Source organism: Colius striatus, chromosome 1 (genome assembly GCF_028858725.1).
Source record: "Colius striatus isolate bColStr4 chromosome 1, bColStr4.1.hap1, whole genome shotgun sequence".
Taxonomy (NCBI): domain Eukaryota; kingdom Metazoa; phylum Chordata; class Aves; order Coliiformes; family Coliidae; genus Colius; species Colius striatus.
This window is the reverse complement of record NC_084759.1, coordinates 16,499,694-16,519,497: the sequence shown is the minus strand read 5'-3', so window position 1 is coordinate 16,519,497 and position 19,804 is coordinate 16,499,694. Positions and strand designations below refer to the sequence as shown.

At 43.2% G+C, this 19,804-nt stretch overlaps 1 protein-coding gene across 1 annotated transcript in view; it reads left to right on the top strand.

The window, feature by feature from the left end:
• The first annotated feature begins 1,837 nt into the window (after positions 1–1,837).
• The window catches only part of EXPH5 (exophilin 5), a 34,782-nt gene continuing 16,815 nt past the window's right edge, over positions 1,838–19,804 (top strand). Inside the window, exons 1-2 of the mRNA XM_061992113.1 lie at positions 1,838–2,127; positions 18,376–18,533. Coding sequence (XP_061848097.1) covers positions 2,009–2,127; positions 18,376–18,533 — 277 coding nt within the window. The 5' untranslated portion in view covers positions 1,838–2,008. The remainder of the gene's footprint in view (positions 2,128–18,375; positions 18,534–19,804) is intronic.

Genomic DNA, 19,804 nt, shown 5'->3' with positions numbered 1-19,804 from the left:
CGGTTTTTTTCGTCATAGAGTCACAGAATGGTGTAAGAATAAGAACCTTTAAAGGTCACCTATTCCAACCCTCTGCAATGAGCAGGGACCTCTTCAACTAGATCAGGTTGCTCAGAGCACCATCCAACCTGACATAAGAGGTTAAAAAACCACAACTTCACCAATAAGATAAAACATTGGTTTTAAGGCAAGAGAGGGCATCAATGTGAGGCATTGAGGGGAGTTTTTAAGGTGAGAGGGGACATTAACGAGGTTCACTGAAACAGATCTACAGAAAAAAAATGTTACTATGTCCCCCCTCTGCTCTGAGAGCAGATCCAGTGTGATGCTGAAGCCCCATGAGTAATCGCCTCCCACATCTTGCAGGTGCCAGGCAGAAAGGGAGAGTGATGTCTAATCCACTGCCTGGGAGATTCCCAGCAACAGTTTGATATGCTTGGCTTCTGCTGGTAAAACAGTCACTTCACTATGCTCAGCGCCAACAGAATGGGGAGGACAGGATGTTTACCCTTACAGAGGGTAAGCTCCCTGTAAGCTCCTAATCATGGAATGGTGGAAAGGACCTTACAAATCATCTACTTCAAACCACTGCCATGGGCAAGTGTACTAGTGCTGGTTATAGCTCCTGCAACTTTAGAAACAACACTCTAGGGATTTATCCAGAATCATGTCTATATACTATTAAAAATTCACTGTATCTTCTCTCTGTGGGAGACACCTCCTCTTGACATCTTCTAAAGATTGTCATTCATAGCTTTCACTATTTTTTCATCACTTGTCTCATTGCCTTGTTGTTGTTTGGTCACCAGGAATCAGGTAAGTTCTTTGGGCCACAGTAGTGGTGTCAGAAGCAATACCAAAACAAGGAGCCTCCTGCAACCCGTTATTCCCACTGTGTTCTAAGATCCTTATTTCTGCTTGCACCACATCACTTTCTGGTGGGGAAGCACTCTTCAGTAGCCCCACGTCAGCCTGCTGCGGGCTGGGAAGGCAGCTCAGCCCTATTCCTGCTGCACACCACAGTGCCGAAATTTCCACTGTCTCGCTATTCTTGAACAAATACTGTGTCTCATCTCCTGTCTCCTATATGGAGAAAGCTGTATGCTGTGCTCACATCTGCAGCTTGGTGTGGAATGAAGACCTTCTTCAAAGGGACACTTTCAAGGGACATTTCACTAAGTATTTGACCAGTACAGTGTACCAGATGGGCACATACTTTAGAGATACACACACCTGTTTGTGCTGCTCCCACCAGCACAGAGCTGAGCTGCATGAAGCCGTCAGAATGAAATGAGCATGAAATGCCTTCTGAGATGTGGTCGAGAGCTTCTGTTCTCCACTGTTGCTTCGGGAAGATGTTAAAGGACAGTAAATACGAACCACTGCCCTGTTCTTCCCCCGTAGAAAAGTTACCGCTTTGCGTCCTCTCCGCAAGACCACCGGGATGCTGTTCTGCGGGCCCGGCGGAGGGGCCGAGTGGTGCGGCTGCGGCGGCGAGAGAGAGAGAGAGAGAGAGCGGCGGCGGCAGCGGCAACCGAGCCCGCGGCGCCAGGCGGGCAGAGGTGCGGCGGGGGGACCCGCACCGTCCCGCAGCTGTTCCCCGCAGGCGGGCGTGTGCTCCGCCAGGCCGCGCCGCACCAAGGCAAACACCGCGCCGAACGCTCCGCGCAAACACCTGACACAGGCGCCGTCCCGCCCGCGGCGACGGGCAGGCACAGGGCGAGCACAGGCAGAGGGCGAGCGCCGTCCCCGGCCGCGGCCTCCCCGCCCCGTCCCGCCCCTCGCTGCCGGGCCGCGCTCGCTTGTGAGGGTGTTGCCCAACGCGCGGCGGTGCGGGGAGGTGCGGTGCGGCCGTGGCTGCGGCCCCGCCGTCCCTCTGGAAGCGCGTCCCGCGGTGCCGGCGTGCGCGGTCCTGTCGGGGCTCGGCCATGCTGGTGTGGCTCCAGGCTCCGAGGGGGTCAGCGCTGCCCGCCCGCCTCCGCCCGCCCGCCCGCAAATAGGCAAAGCCATGACCGCAGCGCCTCGGGGGCCAGATCTCAGTTTTTTGAACGAGGAGGAAGCCAGGGCGATTTTTCGGGTGCTGCAGAGGGACGCGGAGCTCCGGCGGGCCGAGAAGGACAGAGTCAGGTACCAGGCTTAACGCCCTTACACCCGCCACACACACACCCTGCGCGGGGGCGGAAGGCGCGGAGCCGGGCAGCGGGGCTTGCGGGCGGCAGCGGGGCTTGCGGGCGGCGGCGGACCCGCGGCTGCTCGGTCCCGCTGCGAACCGCAGGAGAAGGGCCGTCGGGCAGGCGGCAGCCCTCGGCCGGCCCGCGGGGAAGGGGCTGCGCGGCGGGCCGGCCGGGATCGTGGCGCGGGGGCTACAGGCCTGCCGGGCACCCACCGCGGCGGGGCCGCCGCAGGCGACCCGCCCGACCTGGGCATCTGCGGCATCGGGACGTTTTGGAAGCGCGTGTCGGGACAGAGACAGCTCTGAGTCACGGCTGCTGCTCCCCGTGGTTCCTCTCCTTCCCCGAGGAGGAGGAGGTCACGTCTGTCTCACCGTGTCGCTGGCGCGGGGTGTAGGCTGAACACTCAGGCGGACAGTCCCGGGTGACGGGGAAGTGTTGCGGGACTTTGTAGGGGAACGTGGCCGCCCAGTGGCTCTCGGGCAGGTCCCGGGGCCGATCCTGGCAGCCTTGGAAACCAAGCCAGGTACTCACCTGACTGAAAGGCTGTTTGCAAGATCGTTCCAAGTGACTTCACTGAATTCCCTCCACATTCAGATACACAAGTCACAACATCGTATACGACCGAGGTGAAGAAATGGCCACAGTCTTGTTTCTGGCTCTTAGGTCCCGTGTGCAATCACCAAAGCTATTTGTGTTGATAGTGAAAGCAAAGGTCAATGATTTAATAAAAATTATGCTGGAAAGTGAATCGTTTGTTGTTAAAGGTTATGATTTTTTCGTCCAGATGATGAACTTGAGCTACCCCATGGTCAGTTTGCAAGTGAGAGGCGGTGTCCTTTCAGATTCACAAGTGGGCACACATTCACAAGGAATGCTTTTGCCTAAGTTGTAGCAGGAATGTTAATGAGTCAAGTGGATTTTTGTACTGTGTATTTTTTATTTCAATCAAGTGGATTTTATGAGGGGCATGGTTAAACATTATGTGTCAACATTGACTTGCATCCAAAACTTGCCTTAGTTTTCTGCAGCATGTGAATCCAGGCTGAGTTAAGTTCAGCAATTTCTTACTTCCATAATTTGACATTGTCTTTCTTTGATCCCGTTATGACCCCCAAAAAAGGAGGAATATTTTACTGGGTATGGAGAATTATATGGCTGGAGGGTTGTGAGTTTAAAACTCTCAGTGAGACTAAAGCTGGAGCAAAGGCAGTGAGGCTTTCAATGCTGTAGAGAAGCTTGGGAAGCAGTAGCCTGTGCTTGGCTTTCACTCAAGGCTTTCATTGCCCCCAATTTTTTTCTTGTTTCTCTGTCTGTGTACATAGGACTTTGTCAACTGAAAGTGATCTCTCTTTTTTTAAGAGCTGTCAAAATAAACATATTGTGAGGATATTTCAGGTGATGCTTTACTTGAGTTGGTGCCTACTTTAAGTCTTAGTTGAAGAGGCATTCAGAAGCTGGGCAGAAGATTGGTGAAGTGTTTATGATCAAGGTGCCATACTGAAATCTAGGTTAAACCCTGGATCTGTCAAAGGCTTTGTACGTGTCCTTGGGCAGGTTTCTTAATCTCTTTTGGGCCTAATAGAAGTACTTTCTTTCTCACTCCACTTGTCTACCTGGTCTTATTTAGACTGTAAGCTCTTCAGGCCAGAGGACTCCCATCAGGAGCAGACAGGTTCCAGTCTGTGTGGTGTTGCTCTGTGCTACTATCATCTAAGTAATAACAGTGATCACCCTAGAGGGCTAAATCCTGCACTTTCTATATGACCACAGTGAGCTTCAGAGGCTCTAAGCAAAATTGCGTTTGTTCCTCTTGGTCCCATATGCTGGGCCCTTTGGCTCTATGTTGTTAATATTATTTTGATGATTAACTTTTATATCCCTTTTTTTCACTTCAAAAGTTGTAAAATAATGCCTGAGCACTGTGACAGCCCACTGCTGAGATCATTTCAAAGTGTGATTTTGAAGCTGTTTGATTTTTTGCTGTCAATCAAAGGAGACCTGTCTGAGATACTGCAGAATGGAAGGAGCAGTTTTATCAATACTACCTTTTTACAAGAAGTCACTGAAATGAGTTGTCTTCTAAACTGCCCTTGAGCATGATTTTGGAGAGAGGTAGCTGGAGATGCGCAGGGCCGGGGAGCAAGTCAGCAATAACCAGTGGGCTCACTGGTCAAGTTTGCTCAGTGACCATTTTTATTTGCAATATAGCATGTCCCACATAAACCATACTAGACTGGAGTGACAGAAGGAATGAAACATTTACTGGCAGACCAGTCAGGTTCGAATGACTACACTGATCTTGGGTGTGCTGTTTGATGTCATACAAACAAGTACATAGCTGTCTGCAGATCTCTTAAGAGATCAAGGAAAAAATGAAATCCCTTCCTAGATACAACTCTGGAATCAAAAAAGCAGGAACAGGCTTTTTTCTTTTTACTAGCTGCATTTGTTAGATAAAAAATTTAACAGATGGCAGTTAATTTTGAATGACAAAATCAGAAATAAGATCAAAAGATGAATCCTGACATCCTACATGGCTTATCATGTCCAACAAATGATAATCATGGTTCATGGGAACTGATACTCACATAAGCACAAATGTATTGCAGTGCATGAAACTGACCTCCACAAATTCCTCTCCAGGTGCATTGAGCTCTCAGTAATTGTTTCTAGAGAATTATTCTTCTTTTCTTACTGCTTACTTACACTGGAAACGATGGAACCATTGGATGTCTCTTCACACAGACAGCCCATTCCTTGGCAAAATCAAACACATAGTGGGAGCATTCTCAAGGGAAAGGTTAGTTGCAACCTCTGTCCATTTTCCTTTCTCTTTCACTCTGTAGCCTTTGTGTGGAGCAGGAAGGTGTGGCTTGTGTGGTCAATTGTGCAGGCTTTTGTACTTGTGGGCCCCACTATGCTCTCCCCTCCCTGTTCCTTCTGATTCCCCAGCACATCATCTTGATACCGCCAGCCCTTTCTGAGCTCTCTGGGCAGGCTTCAGGCCTCTCTTCCAGGTTTGGACCACCTCTCCATGTTGCCTTCCCTTTTATGCGGAAATTAACTGTGTGAGCTGTTAGACCTTTATTTATTCTTGCTAGTGCAAGGGAGCTGAGCTCCCGATGTGCCCTGGGTTGCTGGTTCCTAGGACTGCGGGGTTTTTTGTCTGTTTTCTCCTTTCCAGTGCCCTCTCGTGGCTCCACTCAGCAGTACCTTTGAATAGCTACAGCAAACTAGCCGTACACAACTCCTGCCACGAAGCAGGTACAGAGAAACAGCAAGTCGGTTTTGGTCTAACTCAAGTAACTGCTTACTGCGGCACTGAAAATAATTTAGAAATTTGATAATCAAGTATTTAATATTTTAAAAGAAAAAATATATATTAGTTTTAGATTTGGATAACACACAGCTTCAATATTCTTTGTCATTCAAATCCAGTCCCATTCGTAATATCAACTTGGAGAAAACTTCATTTATCATGAGCATTAGTGTGGAAGAAAAAAATGGAATGTAGGCTCTGTATATCAATATAGAGGCATTGTTTCATAATAATAACAGCAATGTTAAGACAGAAGTACAACTCAAGTCACAGAATTCTATTTGAGTAAGCCTGGTTGATGAAAGTGATGGTTTTGTGGATGCTTGCTTTCCTTCTTCCAAAAACTTCCATCACAGTTAGACGTCCAGGAAGAGATAAGGAGGAATCCAGCATATTTAGAAGGCAGCATCATGTTCAGACAGCTCCCTAACGATCCAGTTTCCATCAGGACACAAGTAATCTTGCAGCAGGCACAGTTATTAATATCACAGGTCAACTTTTCATATGTGATGAAATATGCCTGCAAATCATGATATAAAAACACTCTAAGTCTTATTTGACTTCTGATTTCAAAGCTTCAGGGTGCACACAGCTTGTCTTCTCAAGCTTTGTTCTGCAGATCCTCGGGTCAGAAATTAAAAAGTAATTGACAGCTGATATTTGCATGCAGAGCTCCGGGTCTCAAAGGAGTATCAGACCTGTAGGTGCGTCTCCCTTCTGTCCTTTCTCCAAGAAGCCCATAGGCAGGGTGACAAGGGAGACTGGCAGCTTTCCGCCTCTCCAGGGCACCATTTCAGAGCCTGGCAGATAGCAGTGGGACTTGCAGTCCCTATAGGAGGGCTTAGCAGCAACAGGGCTTGAAGCTGTGGGACGCAGAGGAGGAGCCACCGTCTTTTATCTCCGAAGCAGCGCCTCCCTTCCTTCCTCTGCAGAGTGCAGAGAGGCGGACAGTGCCCGAGCAGGTGTCTTTCCAGTCAGCTTTGGTTCTCTGATGCCCCAGACTCTGAACACTGGGTGTAGAGATGCATCTCCACTGCTGAAACAGCAGCAGGGCCCAGAGAAAGCAGTTGAAATGAGAGGAACCAGAAGACATGGAGCCAGCTATTTAAAAGGCACATCAGGTAGGGGGCTGTGGCATGGGGACGGGTATATTTGCAGGTTGTCCAAAAAATGAACAGATGGGAGATAAACAAGAAGAGCTAAGGATAAATAGAGAATGTAGTAAAATTGGCAGAACATCTCTGAATTCTTCAGTTGTTAACTTTCATTTCAGAGATTTATCTGTTTTATATAATGCTCCTATTATGACTACAAATAATAGTTTTGTGCTGCTTTAGTTTCTTAGTCTTTAAGAAAAATGGAAATACGGTTATCTTCACTTTCAAACGAGACACTGAAAAAACAGAGCCATTGAACAGGGAAATGAACCTGCCTGCCTGAACAGCAGTTCACCTGCTAGGTCATATTTCAAGAAGTAACTGTGCCTGTATTGTGTAAGGATTTTTTTTCTTTTTTTCAGTAGGAAGAATGGAAAAAAAAATACCAGCTCTAGAACATGCCACCATCTATGAATAGGTACTGAAAACAAACAGTAAGGGAAATGGAGTGTTTAGGGCATTCATTCCCTTTTCTTTATTTTGTTTTGCTTATTTCCAGGTTGGGTTATGCTTTTGCTTCTTTTAATTAGTAGATTTATTCTTACAGATCTATGACTGAGAAAAGTGGCAGCAAAGCAGAGATTTGTTTTAATTTATCCTCAAATTTAAAGATGAAAAGCAAAATAAATTAATTGAGAAGTACAGTCAGTACCACTCACTGCTTCTCTCTTAGTGACCCTTTAACAACATGATTCTTGTGAGAACAAGGAATGCCCCTCCTTACTTTGGTCTAGACAGTCTCTATAACAAATCATTTGGATGTAGTTATTTGTTACAGAAACACAGCTGTTCTTACTGCCTTGTGGCAGATAAATTTACCAAGTTCATCATTTGTTGCAAGTGATTTCGTACTGTATTCTGACTGACATTTTTCTCATGGGTCCAGCAATGGAAGGTGAGAAGAAAGTGCTCTGTGGGGAATGAGGTTTTTTTCACCTTTTTCCATACTTGTAACATTGGAAGGCATTTGTTGGAATCATACTCAGTGCCCTCCTGGTGCTTCAATTATTTAATCTGATGTACAGCTTGATAGATCTGACATTACAGCCTTTGTTTTGGCTTATTTGCAGAAGTAACCATGTTGATCCTCTCACAGCCTCTCAGAGAGTAACTTCCTGGATATTAGAGATCTAGATTAGCAGCTCAACTCCTTATAATTACAAAGGATTTTTAGAATCAACCCCAAAGTACCCATAAGCTACATGGCTGAGCAGAGCAGACTGGGTACCAGGACAGCACCATTTTGGTGTATTGTTGTCCCAGTAGAGCTCCCTCCCTGAACAAAGCATTAATAAAGAAATTATTTCATAAGAGATTCTCCACCCAGGATGTTTCAGGGCACAAGTGCTCTATTGTGTCTTGTTTGTGGAGGAGTTACTATTATTATTTACTACTGATGTTGTGCCACAGTCACTGTGGTTTGTAAACACTTATGAAAACATGTCCTTGAAGCCCTGAAGCACTGATACACGAAGTGTAAATAGAAGCAAAAATGGCAGGGAAGACTGTGGTTTGAAAACCTTTACTCAGTTTGGTAAACAATTACTCTCATAAAGAATCCCACTTTGGGACTCCCCTTGTTCAAGCACAAGCACTGTAACCAAAGGCAGTTAGTTAAGTTGCATACTATTTTTTTTCCTCATTGCTGCTTTTTAATCCTCTGTTGTGGTGGGGCATGTAAGTCAAGGTCTGGGGCTTCATATGAGTTGAGGAATAGCAAGTGGTAACAGTGCGGGCAGTGGGCACAGCCATTTTCTGGTTTGATTTTTAGCCCTATGCATCTGGGCTGACTAAATCGAAGTCTGTGGTCTAACTCCAGAACAGCATTGCTGCCAGGTTGTTGGTCTTGTCTTTAGATAGTGCACAACCCTTCGCTCCAAAGCTTTGCACTTCCTTGTGTCTGAGACCAAGGGGGATTCTACAGTGCATGTGGTGGCAGAGAGAGACCCAGAAGCACCCCTTGAGATGTGTTATGTTTAGAAGAGATTGTCTGGTTCTGTGCTGAGTGTATATCTCCTTTCTTAATGTGTTGGGGCCACCAGTGCTTCTCATGGAGTTGCAGCAGGGTCAGGATTAGGCCCGGTGAGAGTAACCAGGTCTGCTAAAGCCCCATGATCACAGGGCAGCACTGTGGTGATGATGCAAGGCCAAGATCAAGCTGTGAAGTCACATCAGGGTCAGGCCTGGTTGCAGTGTCTGGGTTGAGCCGCAGTCCTGTGATGGCTGGGCAGGTGAGAGATGGGGTGGCCGGGCTGAGGCCAGGTTGGAATGTCAACCCTGGGGTCAAGGCCTGGATCAGCACAGCAATGGCTGTGAACAGACACAGCTGGGATGCATCTGGGGTTGTCACTGAGGGAAAGACCAGTGGGACAGCCTCTGTTTAAAAGCAGTTCCCAGGGGAAGGAAGGATGGCCATTGCTGAGGCCCCTGGCTGTCTTCACAATAGCTTTCTCAAAGGCTACCAGCTCTACTCTTTCCAAGCTGGCCCTGGGCCTGAGCAGCCAAACACGCAGGAGCAGGAAGGACACAGTCTGGCCACTTTCACCCACGATCAAACACAGGCCTTGTGCTAGGGTCCAAATTGATGTTTGCATTTTCAAGTGACAATGTAAAAATGAAAATGATAATTATTATTGTTATTATTGTCAACCTCACTTCCTGATGTCACCGGAGCTGCCAAAAAGAACTTATTTCTTACTTGTTGAACAGGTGAGCTTTAAGCCAAGGTTTACTGCTAAGCCCATGGGTAGACATCTTCTAAATCAAAGGTAATGGCAAAAGAATTAATCGGGCTTTTTCTATAGGAATAAATTGACCAGCCTTCAAGAATAAATAGGTCAGGCACAGCAGTAGAAACTAGCATTAACTACTGAGTAGAGTCAATGGGGAGTTACTGTGGCTAGCTGATGCCAGTTTGACTTTGTTAGTTTTTTTATGTAGTTGTGACCCAGTTAGGGATTTGTGCACTTTGTAGGAAGTCCATGGACTTCCCAGGTTTGACCTTTCCAATAGTAATGGCTCTATGTTCTCAACACCTTCTGCCTCATCCACAATTCAGGTGCAGAAGTCAAAATAATAATTGACATTAGTGAGAACTGGAAACAGCCATGAGGTGGAAGAAGACAACTTCCTATGCTAAGCCAGCAAAAAGTCATAGAGGTGGATGGAGAAGAAAACTCTTAAATGTTGAAAACATCTGCAAAGTATGGCCACTCTCACTTGAGCTCAGCTTTCTTTTATGTGTCTATTAAAAGTTGTTTGTAATGCCAGTGGCATGTGTGGTAGTCACTGGAAGGTAATGCCAGTGAAGTTTAACACATGCTGCCCATCATTGTGGAAGGAATGGCACTAATATCAGTCTGCAATGAGCAGCCTTTGAAGGACCACAGAAATGTTTTCAGGTGTTGACAGCTTCAACACACTGTCTGTGTCTCAACACCTTCATGTCCTCACACATTTCAGAAATATTAAATTAGTTATGCCAGGAAGTCAAGAAAGTGTTGCACTGCAACATGTCTGATTCATGTTCAGAGTAGCTGAATATCGCCCCTGAATTGGCACAGCCACGTTCCAGTGGTATGTTCAGGTTACATGTGTCTTGTAATCGTGTCAAAGACTGCAGCACACACTTTCCATGATGAGGCCCAAGGCACTGGAATTGTGCTGGATTTGGTCTGTGAGGTACCTCAGTTTCCTGGGTCCATCTAGACATGCAGCACTTGCACCTCCTCTAGACACAGCTCTTGGAGAGACTTGGCTGAGAGGAAAGCTTGTTGGGCTGCCATGTCAAGACTTCAGCTGATGTTCATTGGTTTGTATCAGATACTCTTCTGACAGCATTTGAAAAATGGTGCATGTGTCCATCTTTTCCTCTTTAAAATTTAGGTTTTGCCAGTGTTTTATGCATATTCAATGCAATCATCTTTTAAAATCTTTTCACTCTCTGAATCTAGTTTTCAAATTGAGTGGAGTTTGGCCCAATGGAGTTTTGAGCTTCGGGCACAGAGACCCCATTTTCTTCTGTGTTCCATAACTTTAGCACAGGACTATACAGACTGAGGACTGTCCTCAGTTAAGCCTTTCCTGTGCTTGTTTTAAATTGAAAAATTACTTAATTCCCTGGAGCTGACAGCCTGAAAAGTTTTGCAACTTATGAATTTCATGTGAAAAATGCGTTAAAGCAAGTAGAGAAAAATTGTGACTTAGTGAGGATTTGTGCATCTAAATGTTCACATTAAATGTATTTCTAATCCATCTTTGCAGCTAGATTATTATGTTAACACTGTTAAATGTAATAAGATGTATTTCAATGCCTTCATTTTAAACTACTGAAAGCTACAGTCTTTATCAGCCTTAGCTCAGAAATAAATAGGCATAGGTACTGGTACCATACTAACTGGCCAAACGTGTCAAAACTGCCAAATAAAAACTAAGAGTAAATAATGAAAAAGGCAATCTGTTTACACTTCAATGCACATAAATTACACCCAGTTTAGTTTGTGGTTGGAATAATCAAGGAACTGCAGTACTTCTGCTTGCCATATCTTTGGAGTTCTAGACATAGGAATCTGAGTGCAGAGAGCTTCAGCCAAGTAAAGCTTCAGTGGTGTGGCTGGGGTGCTCTGTGGTCTCTTTCTTCTTTCACTGCAGACTTGCATGTTCTTAAATATATATTTTAATAGATGTAATTATACAAACACAAATATATTTCTAAATATTATTATTCTATAATATTTCTATTTTCACTGAAGAGTTGTGATAAATTAGGAGATTCTAAGCTACTATAGCAGATACTATAGCCGAGGACCTGTGGAAGTATGTATTATGTTAATGTATATAGGCATTATATTTTCAGATGAAAAACATCCACTGTGTCAACTTTCAGAGCTTATGTTGACTCTTATGGCTGCTTTCCTTAATTTAAAACAATGTAAACAAGGCTTTTGTAGTGTTGCGGTAACACAGAAACTACGTGCAGGTACACTCTGATCTTCTGTCTTACTTCTGTTGACCAGAATCTTGCTTCAGCTCTGTGTGCGACTCTGCACAATTATCTGAAATCACAGAGATTTATTTTGAGAGACCTAGGCTTCAAGCTTAGCTTTGGACAAACATATGTCTAAGCCTATCAGGAGCCTCTCAATTTTGGAGCTTTGTTCAGACCCATGGGGTAATATACACTAACCTGCTTGCAGAGATGAGACCTTGGTCTTCATTTGAAAACAATTTCCTTCATTCAGAGTTCTCACTCAGCTTGTGTCTGTTTACTTGTTTTTACCCTTATATTGTTACCTGGGAAAGGTTTTGCATAAAGCAAGTCATACAATAAGATAAGGAATAGGATCTGCCTTGTGTGTCTTTGTAAGGCAGTTAAATTTGTAATTGCATAGGTGGCTATCTCTTTGCATGCTATTAGTGTTCATAAAAGGTCTCAGTCAACTAGCAACTCTACCATGGAAGAGTAAATATGTCTGCTGTTAATCATTACCTTCAGATTTACTGGTAAACCTAAGAGGACCTGATCCCCAGCCTTCCAACCCATTGTGTGGCACACATGACATACATCTGTATGTCCCTGTAAGATATCTGGGACAGAAATTCAGGAGCCCAAAACTCACTGCTGTCATGCAATGCTTTTGGATTGAGACTGCATCTATCACTGCAAACAAGTGAGAATCTTTGCATGGAGAATTACATCCATTGCGCCTATTAGCATGTATTAATGCATTCCTGTTAATGAAGTAATCTCATTAGAGATATTAATTACAACCACTTTGAAGCTATGTGACACACTTTAAAAATGATAGGTAGTCTTCCTTTCCATTGCATAATGGATTTGTTTTGTTAACTGAGAACTTCTGATTCCTGAGCTGCCAGAGCCAAGAGGAGTTACGTGGTCAGCATGGGAATGAACCTCGTCCTTGCCCTTACGACATTTCCTAGTTTTCTGTTGCGAAGGAAGGTGTCAGTCAGTCTGTGCTCTCACCCAGGGAAACAGACAAAAGCTTCAAGGGGAAATGGAGTGTTGGACCTGATGGAGGAAAACAGCAGCTAGAGTGAGTTGTCTGCAGTATATTAATTTCATGTAGTTTAATATAAGAAGTTAATGCTTTGGGAAAAAAAACAGAAGAAACTTTTAGCCACTGTGAAGAGAGTGTTTAAGTTAAAAAAATGTAGACACAAAAGACATTGTGAATTATAGTGGAAAGAATTACTCAGCTCTTAGTGGGAGTCTGATGAGAATGTTTTGTATATGCTGATAGTTCTGCTATCTTTGTGGATTGTGTGTAATGAGAATGTACACATTGCCACCCTATTAGGCTATCTCAAAGCAGGTGATCAGTTTTCATTTGAAAGAATAAGAATGCTGAGTAGAGGTAGTGTAATAATGTCAGATTTTGTGATTTTTCTGTGTTTTAGTTGAAAATAAGAGAGGTGAAAATGGATGGATTTTCTTCATGACTAGACAAAGTGGAACTTCAGTAAGGGCAGAAAGGATGTTCTGCCGTTAACTTGCATGTTCCCTGCCCATATCCCTAACACCTACCACAGAACTTAATGTGTGATTCTGATATCTGCTTCCAGGAAAGTGTTCAGGGGACAAGGTGACATTTACTGTTTGCAACTATCTGCTTAAATATCCCTACTTGTTGCTTGAAAGGATACTACAGGGTGGGTATCAAAATCATGTGCAGAAGTGGTATGTTTGTGTTTAATCTACTTCTGCCTATTAAATGTATAGTCTGCAAGGGAAAAAAAAACAGAGAAAATGGATTCTCTTTTCCCTTTCTCTCTGCTTCAATCTCCTGGTTTTGCACATTTCCAGAATCTAAATATTTAGGAATAATTGTGAGCTGGCAACTTGAATTGCTTGTCAAAGTTGGATTGAAAACACAACCCGTACAGTTAAAGGCACTTCCAGTTTCTCCTTTCCATCCCGGGGTGTCTCCACTAGGTGACTCTCCAGCAGCCTGACCTTGTGCCTCTTTGGGACAGTGAAAGTCCTTCCATTACATTTGTTGGTATTTTGGTCACAGCTGGAAAGAATCACAGAACCAACATGCTCTTTGGTCTTCCTTGTTGTGGCACATCCTCTTTGCCCATACACGTGGCACTGTAACAGGCTGCCCAGATGGGTTGTGGAGTCTCCTTCTCTGGAGTCATTCAGAACTCACCCGGACGGGTTCCTGTGTGACCTCAAAGTGGTCCTGCTCTGGCAGGGAGGTTGCACTGGATGATGTCTCAAGGTCCCTTCCAACCCTTAAGATTTTGTCATTCTGTGATACACATCTTTAGTTGGTCAGTCATGTACTCACACAAATACATCTTCTGAAGGCAATTTAGTGGGTTAATGAGCCTTATAAAATCAGTACATAATAACAAAAATGTCAGCAACAGCAATGATAATGAAAAGGATGAAGACTTAGATAGAAAACTGCTGTTTTGGAGGAAGATAAAATTAAGATTAGCAATGACCTGTCAGGTTACATTCAAACATTATTGCCAACACAACATTTTGCTTGTTGAAATAGAGGCCTTGTTTTTTCAGGGATTTACTGCAGAAATGCTCAATTTTACAAATATAAAAGCAAAGGAAAAAAAGTATATTTTTCAGTTAGATCCTTTTACATTGTCTGGTACTAAAACACGGGAGTTAGTTCTGCCTCTTTGATTTACCTACTTCTGCATAATGTTTTACATGTAATAATGAAGCTGACTTGGTGTATTGACATTAGCCAAACAAAAAACCATGAGGAAGAAAAATAAACAAAAGATTGCTTTAATGTGAGTAAAAATATACTAGCTACTAAGAATAAAGACTGCCTTAGAAAATATTTTGTGTCTGATGTGCTAGGAAGGTGTACCTTGGCTCTGCATGTCATTCTTTTTCTTCCTGGTAGGATTAATCTGCCACAGGAGCTTCTCTGGCACCTTGGAAACCAGATTGTTGTTGCTATTGCTATTATATGTTTATATGAATTGGCAGATAATATTTTTTTCAAACGCCTTCAGCTGTGCTAGTCTTTGCTGTTGTCAGCAATACTTCTTTTTCCTTTTTTATTTCCAAATAAGATGATGACTTGAAAGTGTGTCTTTAAATTATTTTTATAAAATGAAAAGGAGCTATAAGTAAGAAAATATTCTCTCATATGCATTTTAGAGCTACCTGCAGCACTGATGACAGCCAGTGTTTTCTAAAAAATTAACTGGCTACAGAAATGCTAGAGATGTGTAGTTCACTAGTGCAGCTTAATGTATAAAGCAGTCGGAAGGTGGTTAAGTGGAAACAAAAAAATTACGAAAGAACTCGTTTTTCAGACACTATTTCTTATGATCTCTAGCCTTTTCTCACTGACAACGTAAGGAGTATAAACAGAGTAAAGACATAAGCTTGTTTTAGGTAACTGGTTTTGCAAATTACTAGTTTTTATCTAGTGCTTTCGTCTGTCAGACACTGAGCACTTTGATCCAGTGAGCAAATACTGGTCTGCTTATCCTTCACCTGGTGCAATTCCCGTTTCTCAGTGTATCTGTTCTATTGTGAGATGTGAGGTAAGGGTGTTTCAGGGCCAAATATTGCTTTTGCTGAAATCAATAGGAATTATAATTTCTTTGGCAAAAGTGGGACTGAGCCCTCTGTCCCCTGCAAACAGCAGAGACGTCTCCAAATGTCCTATTTGGCAACCCAGTTTCTACTGCCTCACACACCTGCTTTATATTCAGGATGAAGATGGTGGAGAAAATACCTTTCCTCTTACAGTAGCAATTAAAGCTCCTCATTATCCCAACAGGAAGTGGCAGAGGGAGGCTACAGCTCTTTTCACAATATTTATGGTAGCCCACATGAAAGTCTAGCGCATACAAACATTTAGGTTAACTTTTCCCTGGAGATGTCTGTGTAAGAAGTACTGGGACACCCTTGTGCCAATAAGGAAGAGATGTTTTAAAAAACAGTGTGAAGGAATTGCTCCTGAGTGATTCATTAGTTTAGATGCCTTGTAGGATAATAGATGGGAAAAGGCAAGAAGGTGTAGCTTGTGAGGTCATTTAGGATTGCTGCCTGCTCCAGTTTCTAGAGCAGTCTTCTCCAAGTTACCCTGGGAATGGAGTTGCCTTTAATCCTGCAATAACTTACAGAAACTTTTCCCAGTCACAATGATGTTGTCAAAAGAAGTGGCTGCAAGTGTCCAAAGTGACTGTAGAGAAATGAGGAGGGATGGATGGATGGAGCAGATAGGGAAGCGTGATTAGGGCATTTGGTTTAGAGGACATCAGATGTTTTGACACTCCAATGGAACACTGCCTCAATATATAGTTTGCAATCCAAGCAACAATAGTGCTGCCTCAAAGGCAAGTTCATTGCAATACTGACTGCAGATACCATCTTCTGCTGTAATTGTTTCTTGAGACGGGCCTTGCTTCTGGTTTACAACTGTCGTTTATTAGTATCATGAGGGGGCATGTTAGACTTGACAGGGCAGGTATGTAGGGAAATGATGTGGTTTGGCTGGGAGTCATCACAAATGGGAAATATTTCACAGTCCTGCAATACTGCAATTACATATTACATTAATATTATTCAGTACTCACATTATTTGATATATATATAGAGTTCAATGGATGGACCTGAACAATTGTTTAAATATAAATGCACAGAAGCAGTTTAAAGGGTTTATTTCATGAACTGGGGCTGACAGCAGAATTCGGAGGCAGCACAATCACAGATAATGACTGCAGGTAAAGCCAAGCATGTACCTGTAAAGATTTTACAGTGTTTAAATATTAGTGTCAGCATTTGTGCAAGTTTTTTTGTACATTTTTCAGTGAAAGGCATGTTTGTGCCATGCCTGATGTGGTCAACACTAGAGTAAGTGTGGATTTTTGTATTTTTCTTTCTCTCTGGAATGCACAGATGTAAAGCAAATAGATATTTATTCCTAAGCAATGTGAGCATCCCCTTGGTGGGTGAGTGGTTGAAGACCTCCTGTGGGACCAGCACAGGGGCAGCTGCTGTGTGGCAGGTCACAGTGCTGCCTGGGGCTCACCCTGACAGCCACCCCCCGAATGGGCAGCAGAGCCTGCCTGGGGCTCCAAGTGCACTTCACTGCAAGAGCAGAAACTCATTCATGCTGCCTGGGTTTTAAAAGACCACAGGGATGGAGTATAAGAGATGGTCTCCACTTTTGGCACTTCAGCAAAACTACTGTGGGCTTGTTTTCCCAGCAATGGCTGTGACTGCAGTCACTCCCTGCATACCTCATGCCTGGCTCTGTGTGCTCTTACTCCTCTTGGTATCTTGGATCCCCTTTGTTAAGGCCACAGGAGTGAGATCATGAAGTTGGCACTTGAGAGTGCTTTGTTCATCACCTCTTCCTGTTTCACGGTACTGCCAGGCTGCTTTCCATGCTGCAGATGGCGTTGATGTTGTCTGGTCACTCCTGTGGCGTGGCAATATCTGTGATAATTACATTTTTGTCTGTGTAATAAGTTTATTGTAAATAGCTAGTACTTGTGCATGTGTCTGTGTAATCTTCTTCAAGGGGAAATACTCATTCACCAAAAATGTCTCTCTGCTGCCCTTCTGTTCTTCAGATGCCACCAGATGAACAGTAGGTGCTTGAGTGGACAATATACCCTGTATCAATTCCATGTGGAAACTGAAATTTAAAGTGATAACTGGAATAATTTATGCTTTCTGAGAACATCTGTATTCCTAGACATGCATTTTACCACTGATTAAGGTGGGAAATTTACATGAAAGCCTTGATAAAACATTGGTATTACATCTCCAGGCTGTGCACTAAGTCTTGTTCTGTAGTCATCAGAATCAGCTGGGGCGTGGATCTGCTGCGTTTGCGTCTGTACTTTAGGCACTTGTGTAATGTAATTGGAAAACAAGTAACTTTGCATGTCCGTTGCACTATTCTGACTCCTTTGCAACTGTACCTTCTTCTTTTATATCCAGATAAACAATTAATTTCTGTGACCTCTTGGTCTAAAACCTGAACTTTGCTACTAAACAGCTTTTTCGATTGCAGCCACATGTGTGTAGCTTGTTCAGGCTTCGCCTCTGTGTGGCAGAATATTCATATTCCTATTAGTTGCTTCCATACATAGTAAACACAGGCAGAATCGGTATGCAGCAAGGAAACGGGAAAATGTGATAAACTCGTTGAACATGTTGCATGAATACCTATTAGCTGAATGCACAATTTATTATTCTCCTTCACATAGAAGATGTGTGGTGGGCACCTCACTGTCAGGGCCTCAGCAGGCTTCCTCTTGAAAATCAGAATAATCTTGTTATTGCTTCTGCTTAAACGAGTGAACAAATATTTCAAGAATTGCTTTGTTAGAGTATTATTTCTTCTAATTTGATTATTAGCTGAGCTTAATCTTACTTTCAATTAGTTTTATAATGCTTGTGAATTATTACCTCATTTTTGCAAGGAAGAAGGATGCTCTTCTTCGAATCAGAGAATAATACGAGTGTATGAGTGGTCCTTGTAACCTAGACACATAACCTCATTGCGAGGCCGGAGAATTCTGCTGTCACTGGAACTTCTATGTGATTGCTGCAAATGCATCATGTTCCAATGTATGCTTTAAAATGTCATTATATCTCAAAATATACTGTAAATACTTACACAAACAAGGGGGAGAGTTCTTGCTTGTAATATCTACAATGTCTTTAAATTAAAATGGTTTTGGTTTTTCTTTCTAGCAAACTTCTGAAGAGAAAGAAGGCTGAAACAGGGCTGCAGGGAATAACTGGAGAATGGTTTGAAGAAATACAAAGAAAAAAATTTCAGAATTATATTGATGTCAATAGAATGCTAAAACCACCACTAGAACATCAGCTAAAGAAGAGCAAAAACACCAGTGAGTTGCATTTTTCCATTTCCTTACCTATATGATAATAGCCACTGAACCAATGTCTTAGAGCATTTCAGAATAGCCAAGGAGTTTCTGAAATTCCATTGGGTTTCTTCTCATCTCATTCTGAAAGCTTCGCCAAAGATGTCTTTTTAAAAAGGGTATATTTCTTTACACAGCTTCTGTTAAAGCACAGCTGGAAGTCACACAGAAAATCTCTGATATTCTTATCCCATAGTTAGAGTCATAGAACAGCCCAGGCTGGAAAGACATCAGAAGATTGTCTGGTCCACCCTTTTGTGGGAATGAGAGCCTGGATGAGGCTATCTAGCATCCTGTCCAGTTGCATCTTGTAAACCTCCAGCAATTGGGACTCCACCAACTCCCTGGGGAGGTTGTTCTAGTGATTGATTGTCCTCACTGTAAAACATTTCTTTCTTAACCAAGGTGAAGTAGCTGTAATTATAGTAAGTACTGTGGTGATTTCCCAATCAAAGCAGTAATGTTTGCTTTGTACAAAAGCTGTTTGAGTTTTACCTAGCTTTCTTAAAGAAAACAGAAGCACTTAAATGACATTTGGAATAAGGAGGTAATTTGGATTTGGATGAGAGAGGTTTGACTGTAGGAGTGGAAAACATTTCCTGGTAACACTGGGCTACAGGCACTCCACACTGCTTATCGAGGCAAGTGACAAAGCCTGCAAAGTTGGGCTGACCAGGAAGCAACTTCTGGAGATACCATTTCACAGGTTCTATGCCCATCCAAAATGAACATGCGTAAGAAACATGGTGTTTCTGTACCAAGCATGGCATTCTGTACTGTCTTTTGTTACCCATCCAGATAGTTTTCTTGCATTTTATTCCATTCACATTTCTGCGTGTCTTTCTTTTCTTCCTATTTGTGCTTCATGGTAACTGGAAGCAGAGTTATATATTTCAAAAGAAAAGTGAAACCTTAAAACCTGAAACTACACATCAGAACAGAACAAATCTCTGTCTTTCCTGACTGTTTTTCCCCAACATCCCCTCTAGTCCACACCTATCTACCATTTTTCTCTTTCAGAGATGGTCTAATTGATGTGTTAACTAACTAAACTCCATTTAATTGTTCTCTGGTATTTAACTTTGAAAGGTGCTGTTTCTATCTCAGATCTGAAGAAGGGGTTGTGTGCCTCAAAGGCTTGTCTGATATATCCATTTGTGTAATTTGATTAAATAAAGGGTGCTGGTCCTACTTACAAGCCTTGCTCTGTCCACATCCATAGACTATCCTGGCTA